Source organism: Carettochelys insculpta, chromosome 27 (assembly GCF_033958435.1).
Source record: "Carettochelys insculpta isolate YL-2023 chromosome 27, ASM3395843v1, whole genome shotgun sequence".
Classification (NCBI taxonomy): domain Eukaryota; kingdom Metazoa; phylum Chordata; order Testudines; family Carettochelyidae; genus Carettochelys; species Carettochelys insculpta.
The window spans coordinates 9,906,535-9,918,788 of NC_134163.1; the positions used below are offsets into that span (position 1 = coordinate 9,906,535).

General features: G+C 48.4%; 1 protein-coding gene across 7 annotated transcripts in view; it reads right to left on the reverse strand.

Moving 5' to 3' along the window:
- Window positions 1-12,254, reverse strand: part of PTPRS (protein tyrosine phosphatase receptor type S) — a 267,499-nt gene that overhangs the window by 26,091 nt on the left and 229,154 nt on the right. For 5 of the 7 annotated variants that reach the window (XM_074978298.1, XM_074978303.1, XM_074978300.1 and 2 more), the window contains 3 exons: window positions 9,968-10,080; window positions 6,649-6,696; window positions 2,356-2,453 (listed from right to left, as the gene is read on the reverse strand). In XM_074978298.1, the coding sequence (XP_074834399.1) occupies window positions 2,356-2,453; window positions 6,649-6,696; window positions 9,968-10,080 (259 nt within the window). The remainder of the gene's footprint in view (window positions 1-2,355; window positions 2,454-6,648; window positions 6,697-9,967; window positions 10,081-12,254) is intronic. The other 2 variants (XM_074978302.1, XM_074978301.1) reach the window with 1 other exon arrangement.

A 12,254-nucleotide genomic window follows, 5' to 3' on the forward strand; every position in this document is an offset into this window, starting at 1 on the left:
TACAAGCACACTGTTTGAAGAAGTAGACTCCAGTTCCCATGAGCTCTGGCCCCTTGCTGTGCGCACACAGGCAATTGCTAGCTCGCTCTGCAGCTACTCTGCACCCTAACCCCAAACATTCCTATCCTCCTCTGGCTTGGCTTAGATCTGGAGCTCTTGGTGTGTATTTTATGAGCCATGCAGCTGAGAGAAGGTGGAAAAGCTGGTATGAAACCACAAGACACTAATGTCCTCTCGCGCTCTTGCTGCAGAGCGCTTCTAACTAATGGGTATTTATACTGTTGTAATGTGTCTGTTTGCTCTCTATCCCTCTAATCTTGCCTCGCTTTCATTTCATTAGTGCTGTTTGTTTAGCTCTGGCTCCCCAACTAGAGGAGGTTTTGCTGGCACTAAGCCAGGGCACTTGGGATATTGCATTATGCAAATTAGACTTTGAAATCTGCATAGAGCACATTAACTGGCTTCTGGCTTCTGTATTCTTCCCCAAACTCTGACATGGGGGGTGAAAGACCCCAACAGAGCCAACAGATCTTTGCTCTTCTACACCCACGCCTCCTACGGCAAGGAGCAAGCAAGCAGAGCTACGGGATAAAACTCACAACCAGTCCCTTATTCACCAAATCTCTCCTTCCTCTCTGTGAGCTCTCCATGGACAGAAGTGTTATTCCCCTCTATTCAGTCATGCCCTAAACAGTGCTGTAGGGTTGCATCCAGTTTTGCTACCACCATCCCCGGCATGACAGCAAGGACCCGGACAATTTGGGGAGAGTCCCACGGGGGCAGCAAAAATGATTAGGGGGCTGTGGCACATGACTTCAGAGGAGAGGCTGAAGGAACTTGATTTATTTAGTCTCCAGAAGAGTGAGGGGTGATTTGATAGCAGCCTTCAACTACCTTAAGTGGGGTTCCAAAGAGGATGAAGAGAGGCTGTTCTCAATGGAGACATGACAGAACAAAGAGGACTGATCTAAAGTTGCTGAGGGAGAGGTCTAGGCTGTATTTTAGTAAAAACTTTCACTAGCCACTGGTGAAGCACTGGAATGGGTTACCTAGGGATGTGGTGGAATCTCCAGTTTTAGAGGTTTTCAAAGCCAGGCTTGACAAAACCCTGTATAGAACGATTTAGTTAGGATCAGTCATACTTTGAGCAGGGAGTTGGACTAGATAACTCGAGGTCTTGTCCACTCCTACAATTAGGAAGAGGACTGCAGGACATGATGCCAAATGTTATTGCTAATTAGCATTTTAGTGGAAAGGTTTTTAGAGAGAGGCTTCCAATTTTGCCAAGAATACTCAACAAGGAGCAGACCCAGATCTGAGCCACACCAGAGGCGAATGGGAACACTTAAGGTTAGGGTGCTGAGGGGAGGGCAAGGGAGCTAGCAGGTTCCTGCTGGGACACAGTAAGGGTCCAGGACACATTACGAAATGCCCATTAGTTAGAAGTGCTAAACAGCAAGAGAGGACATTAGCGTCTTATGTTTCTGTATCATTTGGCTAGCAACTACCGGGACATATTATGAACAATTCAATTGTCTGGTCCATTTGCAGTTTACGTAATGTACGTTGCAGAATACGCAGGGACAGTTGATTGTGACATCTGCACTTGGTGCTGGGATTTACCTAATTCACCGATGCAGCATGAATTTTTATGGGCACCCACACAGCTCTGAAACTGACCTTCAGTAACATTTGAGTTACCAGCTGGCTTCGGCTACCACTTGAATGCATGGCACCAGAATGTTTGCAGAGAACAATAAGGGGATCCTTCTGGATGTAGGCAAATCAAAATGCAAACTGGAGGAGTGACCGAGGCCTGGGGTTTTTATCCCGTTCACTGAGCTCTATTTGCAATGTTTCAAGGGCCCTGCTATTGACTGGGGAGGTAGAGCTATCAATCTACAACAGTCCTCTCCCCTCTGTTAGCAATGGACACCCAGTTCCCTTTGCTGCAGCAGCTGGCTGAGTCTCACCCAGACTTTCCTACAACCTGTAGGCCTCAACAGGTATTTGAAAACACCTTAGGAGGTGCTCTTGGCAACCCCCCAGTTATGGACCAAGACCCATTGCATTAGGCACTGTTCAAACACAGACCAAAATGATGGTGCCTGCCCCAAAGAACTTACGAGCCAGCTCCTGCAAGGCAACTTTTCTATACTACATTCTTTGCTCTGTGCTGCCCAAACAAAGCAAAGCTTCACTTTACATATTAGCTTAGTGTCACTGACTTCAGCTTAACTATGCATGTGCACAAAATTAAGCTTGTGCCTCATCGCTTTGCTGGACTGAGGTCTGGGTGGATTCCGAATCGCATGCTTCTCAGGGCCTAGCCAGAGGGTCTTTGTTCACCCATACCTCATACTCTTGGGATAATTTCAAGTTGTCGTTGGCTTTGAGATGCTCTGTGTGTTCTGCCAGCTCAGAGATGGGGATTGGCGGGTGGTTGAGCATACCTAGCAGAAAAGAGAGCAGGAGAAAGACATTTCATTTAATTAAGAAATATTCCCGACCATTTATAGATGCTGCATATTTTATAAGGGAAACAATAAAAACAAGAAAAAAATTACAATGTGAGCTCTGCAATGAAAGGAGGGAGGTTAGAAGAGAGAAGATTCAGGGCTCGAAATTGTGTCCTTGGAAAGTAAAATAAGAAAACCAAAAGGAAAATGAAAGCTAGCTTTCCCTCATGATGGCCCCATTTACAACACGTACCAAAAGAAAATAAAAGGGAAAACAGAATCCAAAGAGCAGATGCTTGTTAGTGATTCCAGTAGTGGCCTTAAAATGAGCAAACTCTGCCAAAGGAAACCTACGCAGCAAATGTCACAACGCTCAGCATGGTCATAAACAAACACCAACTGGAAGATGAGGACGGGGCAGAATTCTCGCTGACCGATGAGAATGGGCGTGCAGAGGGGAGAGTTGTGGAGGCTTTTCAGAATTGGTGTTGGGGCTCTGGGGGGGATAATAACCCCTCTTGAGTTCACTGAGGAGTATGCTGGCCTAGGTTCAGTACTCAGTAATTTGTGCAGTGTGGCTGAGAGCCATTGAACCAAACTGTAAACCCTGTAGGTAGCAAGGTCCAGAGGTGCAGAAGCACCCTCATTTCCAGCACTGATGCTCCAGGTTGGGACAACTGCCTTTAATCCAGAGCTGCCCTGCACGGCATGTAGGAAACGTCACATTATTCTGGGAGAGGCTCCCTCTGCCAACAAAACTCCAAGCACCCAGTCAGCGGATTGCTGTGACGTGGTTTTCTCATCTAAGTGCTCTTTCCCTGAGTCCCCTGACCAGCTCAAAGGAGCAGCTGTGCAGGGAAAAACGCCTACACTGTAGGCAGACTCTGGTGACTCAAGCCCATTTTGGTGAGGACACACACTGCTCAAAGTGGCACCAGAAGGGGATGCTTTTCACCTTCCACAATGAAAGAACAATGCCCCATGTCCTCTCCAAACCAGGCACCTAATAGGCATTTTGCCAGGCTGAAGCACCCTAAGCCCTTTACACCATGCTCTGCTGAGTGCTGCATGGCAGAGGTCTCTGAACAAAAAGGAAACCCCCTTTGCAGCAGCATGGGCATGTCTGGCCATAGCTGTGGAAAGGCATAAAATGGCACCCGGTCCCGTGAAGTTTGGGTACTGAGGAGGCTGTCACAGCTGGTTAACGAGAAAGATGGGGAGGCTCAGCCAGCAATTGGCCTGATGAGCAAAATGGTATTTCTACTACAATCATTCTGCTCTCCACACCCGCTTTCAGATTGTAGCTGGGATGATTAGAGAAGGGACAGCAGAAAACTTGATTGAGGGAGCAGGAACTCAGATTCATGGAGTCAGTTCTCTGCAGAAAAATCCCTGCCACCCACTGCCTTGCTCTCAAGTGCTCAAACAGAAATCAGCATGGAAAAGCTTTCCACACTCTGCTCATCTGTACCAAACCACTCTGGCCGGGATGCTACAAAGGTATTTAGACAATGAACAGCCACTGATTTCAATGGGAGGTAGGCAATTAATACCTTGGAAGTTCTGGTCTCTTGCTCCAGCAGCATCTCCATTGCCCTGCCAGCCAGCCAGGGCATGGGCAACCTTTCGAGAAGCCATCACATTGCCCCCCAGAACGGAAAGGGGAGCAGGGGAGGTGGGAGCAATGGAGAATTTCGAGCCCCGTTGGTGGTGTGTGATAAAGTAGCAGCAGCAGCAGCAGCAGAATGGTCAGTTACTTTGAAAACTCAGCACAGAGATGGCAAAGCAAGCATGAGAGTCCTCAGTTTTACAGTGTGGTGTTTTTTACTTCTCAACCCACAGAGAGGCTTCACCGCAGACTGATAGGGGGCTTGGCGCGAGCTCGGAGCCATGAGTCAGACACTTTTATTTGCAAACTATCAACTCATCCGTTCAGGAATTGGGAAGCCAGGGGGAGGAAAAAAACCCAGGAGGCAAAAGTTAGCTGGAGGACAGGTGGGCCAGTATGGCCTCTCACTCCCCACGGGGTCAGGTTTCTCCTGGCTCATGGAAAGAAGGGGTAACAGTCCCTTCTAATTAGCCTGATTTTCTCCACACCTCTGACTGGACTTGGATGTGTGAATTTCCCTTCTGTTCCTGGTGCGTGGCCACATCCCACCCCAGAGACAGCTGTGTGCCACGAGCAGAAATGAAGTGGTTTTTTCTGTCTGTGTGAAGAGCTTTGGCTGACGAGTGGCCTCTCCACATAGAGGAGAAGTGATGTGCGATGCTAATGTTATAAAAAACATTCAGTGCAGAGCCCTCATTTCTCCTTGTGCCCTCTTGGAGTGTAATGGGGAGGTGTACAGAGGGCCAAAAACACCCTCGATCATTTGTGCAAATGGAGTTCTATTCAAAACAACTTGCAACTTAAATTGTTTCCAGATCGGTACATGTTACCCACTCCTGCCCCTGATTTCCTTCCACCTGGGGCGGGAGGCAGCCAGGCAGGCAGCCAGCATATGGACCAGCTGCTGCCACCTGAATCTGACTCTGCCATGAGGAGCTACATATTATTAACTGAAGAGAAATTAGAAACAGAGTCATAAATTAAACCCTCACACAATAAATATAAAGGTTAACAGGAGCAAACAAAGCAAGAAAACGAAAAGCTCCTGGAATAGTTGGCACAGTACAAGGTCTCTGTCTGTCTCATCATGCAGGGGACGATGGGAAAGGCCCATCCCAGATTTTCACCACAGAAGTGATTAAGGGATTTCAGGAGCGGTTTCCTTTGTTAGAGCCCCAGCAAAAAAAAACCTGAGCCCCGATCGAGCTGCGGACATCTCAGAAGCTCTCAGTGCCAGTGTCCCTGCCCCTGCCCCACACTTCATAACAGCAGCTGGGAGCGCCTTGGAATGCGTGGTCTGTTAAGGCAGATACCCCATGTCGGATCCATTTTGAGGGCTCGTTATCAGGAAAATAGGCTGGAGTTTTCTGAAATGAGTCAACGCTTTCCCGGCCAGGCTGCCAGGCACATCAGGGTTTCCCATAAGAACTTGAAATGCACTGTGTCGAGGGGGAGAAGAAAGATATGGGTTTGGATTAAACAAGCAGCTGGTAACCTCGTTTCGCAGAGGAGCACAGATGGGCCCAGCTGGGACCACACCCGTACCAAGAGGAGAGGGTTCTTTCGGCTCAATGTCAACAACAGACAATTGTCTAGAGACCTATTCCAGTACTATCATCTGGGGTTCCATGCAAAGGCAGTAGGGGTGCAGCTGCCACTCTAACTGAAGTCAGCATCTGTTGGAAGCCCTTAGCCAAGGGGTAAGTAATTGCCTAACATGGCAAAAGGACTTAGGAGCCGGGATCCCAGGTTCTATGGAGGCAAAGTCTTACGGCAGGTTCTCCTCTCACATTTCAATCACTCGAGCGTTATCTAAGGTTATCCCAAAGGACTCCCCTCTCAGTGTGCTGGCCAGAACCTCACCCAGACATCGGCTGTGGGCCACAGCAAACTCCCTGCAGCAGGATGGTGCTGTTTGTGAAACCCCAAGGGGGTGCAGATACAGACTGTGCTTTCAGGGCTCTGCCAAGGAGCGACACCTGACAGGTACAGAAAATGGCCTTTCCCTAGTGTCATCAAAGGGTGTCAGTGTGGGTCTCTTGAGAGGAAAAAGCAGGAGTCCGGTCTTCAGCTACAGAACTTTAACCCATACAATGGAGCAACAAACACACACACAAACCAGTGTACGAGGAGCTACCTTCTCCCACAAATCAGAATGATGCACACATAGCTGAGCATTTGACGACTGTTCTAAGTTCATACTTGAAATACGTTTAACAAGCAACCCTGAAACCCAGACTTTTCTTCTGAGAGAGAAAAAGACACAGGCAAAGGGATGGACGAGGGCTCTTAACTCTGCCACTACAAACCCTGTCCCTTTGTTATTGTCCCACCTGCTGTTTTTCTGCACAAGACCTGCATTTAATACTGTAAAACTGGAAGCGTGGCTCAGACAAACAGATGGCACAAGAGAGGGATGAGATGGCGAGAGCCGCAGGGACACACAGAAAGATCAACAAAAAACAGAAAAAAATATACCAACAAAAAAGGGAGGAAAGAAGAAACAATGAAAGAAACAAACAAACAAAAAAGTGGAAAAAAATTATAAACCAACAGGAACAAAAACACACAGGAACTAACTTTCAAAGTCAAACTCAGGGTCACTGAGAGGGCTGCTCAGACCAGAATCTGCAGAAAACAGTAAAAAATAAATAAATAAAAATACACTTTTTTTTCTTTTTTTTTTTTAAATTTCATGCTAATAAAACTGAAAAAGCAACATAAATTTAAGAGGAAATGAAAAGTTACTTTTGTGCTGATTAGGTAGGGCCAGTGACAAGTGTTTTATCTCCCCCCGAACTCCTGTGCTTGCACACGCGTTTCCCAATGCTTCCTCTGCAAGTGGGGGCAGAACTAAGATTCTCTGGCTCAAAGGGAGCGTGTGTAGAGAACAGGGCACACACATCTGGTCTTTGTACCACACTAGATTTAATTGTAGTGGTTGCACAGTGCCAAAAGACTCTCCCACCTGCGACCTAAGCCACCCATCCCTCCTCCTCACCAACATACTGCAGGTTGGAATACTCAAAGGGGCAGCCAAGTCCCACAGAGATTCAGGGGGAGCTGGGTGTCTGACTCATTTAGGCTTTGAAAACCCCCACCCAGATTACTGGATAAGTATTAGGATAAAGTCACTGTCGATGAGCTCTCTTTGTGCAATGGTTCCCCAAGGAAGGTTGGAAGTTTCACCTCCCATGAGCACAAGGAACTGGACTAGAGGACTTACTGAGGTCCCTTCCAGTCCTACAATTTTTGACTGGGCCCAGTTAAAACTACACTGCACACATCCCTGAAGGACACATTACGGACCAACCCGATATTGGCCAACGGGGAACAAACTTGCTGGTCTACAAAGGTCAGAGAGAAAAAGCAGCTCTTGGATGAAGCTGTCCCTCTGCAAGGGCAGGAGATAGTCTCCCCCTAAAGGATCCATCAGCTGCTGTGCTAATCATATGTCTACATTACGTGGAAGATTGACCCGGTCAGGGTCGATCTTCTGGGGTTTGATTTCATGTGCTTACTGGGAACACGTGAAATCAAACCATCCAGGGTCAGCAATCAACTCCTGTACACCTCAATATCGCGAGGAGTAAGGAAGGTTGACGTGAGAGTTTCTCTCGTCGACTGCCCTCTGTGAGGATGGCCAGGTAAGTCCATTGCAGAGAAGTCAATTCTAGCTACACAATTGCTGTAGCTAGAATTGTGTGTCTACAACTGACTTTAATGCCTAGCACAGACCTGGCCTGAGACCAACTAGCTTCTTCTGAACTTGATGGCTAGGGCCAAGATGGCAGTGACTCCAGTCCAGAGTGCTCCCCTCGTGTGTTGGCCTCTGTTTGCAGATGGCCTCTGCTTGCAGATGGTGCCATTCGACACCTCCATGGCAAGTGGGCACCTTAGACTCGATACCCAGATGTGCCAGCTCCCTCTCACTCCAGCCACATTCCTCCGTGGGGTAGAGGCATTGGCCTGAATGGAATTGCCCCAGAGATGAATTTGCCCTCCCTGCACCACTGGAGTTGCTCTATTGGATGTCCCATTTCCACCCACCATAAAGCCAGTTTTCCCAGTGGGCACTTGGGAACGGTTCCTGGAATACAATGAGAACAGCTGTGTGTTGCAGGTAGAGCTCCTCTGGGGAAATGGTTCTATGAAGAATGGAAGCTCAGACAGAGCTGAATAACCCAGCTGGGGACATCCCTGCTTCTGGGATTCAGGCTGCTGGAGGCCTGCAAGGGCATGCCAGATACCCTTGGAAGCTGCAAAGTGGTACAGATTGGACTTCTCTATTCCAGAACCTTCTCATCAGGCAAACTCTGTAACCTGGCATGATTTTAATTAGCTGGATGAACACTTATCATGGGTGTGGCCAAGTTTCCCATAGTTCCATAAAGTTTGTTTCTAGCCACCAGCCCTGGCTCTCCATGTTCTGTGCTGTTATTTAGCTGCAATTTACCATTAAATGTCTTCTAGGAGCCCAATACACAATGGAAGTGTTGGTAATGTGCTAGAAAATATTGACCATCCAGCAAATTCTCTCATCTGCAGCGGTCAGGTCCTGAGGGTGCTGGACGAGAGAGGGTCAACCTGTACCATCATGGGACCCACTGTGCTCTCAGCTGCACAGCTGTAAATTCAGAGTAACTCCACAGGCTCCATTGCAGTTACTTTGGATTGACACCAGTGGAACTGAGCAGAGTTTGGACCAGAGTCCACAATGACTCTGGATGCTGCTGAAGGCTCAGGCTGCTATGAATCTTGTGCCTTCACTATGCCGGGCAGTCAGCCCTTATCCACCCGCAAAGCTTGTGCTGCTGGGACAGACTGTGGAGAGGATGCTCCCTTCCCCTCGTAGTGGGAATCTGAACTGAGTAATGCCCTTGTGCTGAGCAGCAATCCTTGCCCTCTGGTGAGCTGCCAACCTCCTGGCCCCCCAAGAGAACAGGCAATCCCAAGGACAGAACAGGGGCGGTGAGGGGAGGAGCTGCAGAAACAATACTAAGAAGCACAAAATGGTAAAAACAACAACTGGCCCCCAAAAGCACAACAGATTCCTTTCCAACTCCTCCTGCTCGAGGGACCCAATGGAGGGCTCGTGTGCAGGCAGCGCCGCGTGTCAGGGTGCTGCTGGCTCTCTCTTGGAGGGGAAGTGCCCGTGTTGGGTGCATATTGCAGAGGTGGCATGCAGGCGACTGACCCATGCATGTGTATGAGGCGTGTAAGTGCAGATGGGAGGGTGCCTGGTACCTGTCTGCAAGGAGGTTAAGTGTTTTACCAGCTGGAGAAGGAGTCGAGTAGGACCCCCTGTGAGGGGGTCTACACTAAGCGAGAGAATGCTGCCTGGGAGTTTGCTGGCATGAATGACTGGTCGTCTTGCTTCTCCTCATTACCATTAATGTGGCCACATGATCCAGCTGTTTCCAAAGAACTAGTCTGGTGTATCTGCACACGGTGCCCTGGATGCAGGTGGCTGCACCGGTGCATTCCGGGAAACCTGTTGTGCCTGTAATTTCCCAATCTGAGGCCCTCCCTTATGAGCTGGGTGAGTGGCCAAGTCAGGGCAGCTCCAGCGCTCACAGCAGCCTACCTAACCCAGGCTTCACGAATCCGGCTGGACCACAGCTATCGTCGTGCCAGCCATCTGGTGCAACCCATTCCCAACAGCTGGAGTGGCTGTTGTGTGGGGACACAAGATGCTGCCACCTCAGAGGGCCCCAAGCAAGTATTTCTCGCAGCACTCTCACTTAGCATAGACAGGGCTCAAGTGACTTCTCCATGGTGTCTTTGGCTAGAGCTGGCTCACAGCAGACGTAGCATTGCAACAGCCTTAATGCAGGCAAGAAGGGCACTCACTCCACTTCTCTTCCCTAGAGAGAGAGGCTGGGGTGCAGCCAGTTACCTGGAGTCTGGAAGTTGATGCGTCTCATCTCCACCGGGTCCTTGGGGTGGTGAGGGGCGATCTCGGCGTTGTTCAGAAGACATTTTGTCCGTGGCTCTGAGTCTTTCCGTTTGCTTTTAAAAACCAAAGTAGAAATCCTGTTGGTTTGGGGCCCTTTCCCACTGACTTGGGCAAGCAAGCAGCCAAGTACAGACCTGGTGTAAGTGAGTACTACTCTCATGAGAGGCCAACTGCAGCCACGTCCTGAATGATCTACTGGCTCAGAAAATGGGTGCAAGGCACACAGAATGCAGCTTGGCACTAATGTGATCCTCAGTGGGCATCCAGAGCTCACACTGACTCTTGAAGCCAATAGCTACACCCTGGAAGCTGCTCCGTTGCATGCAGAGAGAAGTTACAGAAGGAGAGGAGTAGGTTGGCTATTAGGAAAAACTACGTCACCAGGAGGGCGGTGAAGCACTGGAATGTGTTGCCTAGGGAGGTGGTGGAATCTCCATCCCTGGAGGTTTTTAAGCCCCAGTTTGACATAGTCATGGCTGGGATGACTTACTTGGGGTTGATCGTGCTTGGGGCAAGAGGCTGGACTCGATGACCTCTTGAGGTCCCTTCCAGCTCTGTGATTCTATGTGGCCACACCTGACAGGGTTCTGCAGAATCTGGGGGCTTTATCTTAAACCGCACACTAGCTGCTTTTCTGCTACCCCTTCTTTTCACCTTCTTGGTTTGGAAGCTGCACACATTCACTGACTGACTTGGGCTATGTACAGTGGCACTTGCACACCCCAAAGTGACAAAAGTTTTGATGATGAAAGGGCACCCTGGACCGATAAGCACCTAAAAATGTCAATGAGGACAGTGCTTTGTTGGACGTATTTTTATTTTGTCACTTGGAGAGACTTTTTCTGGTGATTAGGAACAGCAACTCAGCATACTCTTACACCAGCATGGCTGCAACGGCATAGCCGTGTTATCGTACGGTTTGCAGTGGAGACTTAGCCTAGCTTACGCTGGTCACCTCCTTTACAGCACTGGTCATTTACTGAGCCTTATCTATACCCAAACATATGCTGCTTTAATTAAGCTGTTGCTGACTCCTGGGCAGGTGCTCCCAGGTCATGTCTCCATGAAAGAGCCCTGCTAAAAGAATGATTTTAAACCAATTTGGTTTTGTTGGTGTGTGGACCGTGCTTAATTTGGTTTAGTTTAGATTGATTAGGAATCAGTTTAAGTCCAACTGAAATAAGACACTCTTAAATCGCAGTGTGTCCACATAGTCTTTTGCACCAGTTTAGCTGGGTTATTATACAAACTGACAGAAGTTAAACAGGTGCAACATTCAAGTCTAAACACAGCCTAATTCAGTTTAAATGCCTAATTTGGTTTAGCTTAATGCATTCCTACTCTTGTTTGGGCTTGTCTACACGTAAACTAGGCCTGATTTGGACAAACCCTGAACAGACAATGTCATATAGGTTTAAAGCTGTTTACACTGGTTTAGCCTCCCTCTGCAAATTACCAGGGGCAAACTAAGCCAACAGAAACCAGAGCTCTATTGATCTAAGAGCATAAATACATAAAGGGCCTGTCCTTGCATAAAATGCTACAGTGGCACAACTGTGCTTGTGCAACTTTTTGACTGTACCACGTAAGTGTTCGGACACTGCCTGTGTTGATGGGAGAGATTCTCCCATTGGCACAGGCAATCCCCTTCTCCCAGAGGTGGCAGCTTGTTCGACGGATCAATTCTCCCACTGACTAGTGCTGTCAACACTGGGACTTAGGGTGATTTAATTTAATTGAGCTGATCCAGAGTGTGGAGTTCACACCTGGCTGACGCAGGTAAATGGACCTGTCCTCTACCGTACGCCAGGCTGAAGTTGCACCTGTTTAACTAAATCAGTTTGAAAATCACATCTTTAGTTAAGCCAGGGAAGCTGTGGGTGTCGCTCCAGCATAACGGACTTAAGATAAGCCAAAATAACCTTGGTTTAAACTAAAATAAATGTGTCCACCCAATCTTTTACATACCTTTAGCAACACTCATGTTAAATCATGGCTGTGCAAACTCTGATCTCAGCCAAGTGATTTTAAGCCCCAGGAGCTGGAGTCTACAGGAGTGCATGTAAAGCACAAAATGCTCTGCCCAGGGCTCCGAGGCAGAAAGAGATGAGATTTGCTTCTCAGTCTATTTAGAAACTTTCTCTGCCTCATGAAGACAGAGACTCTCATGTACTGTTGTAGCCCAGGCCACTCTGTGGACTTCCTCCTTCCCAGTGTGTATGGCACA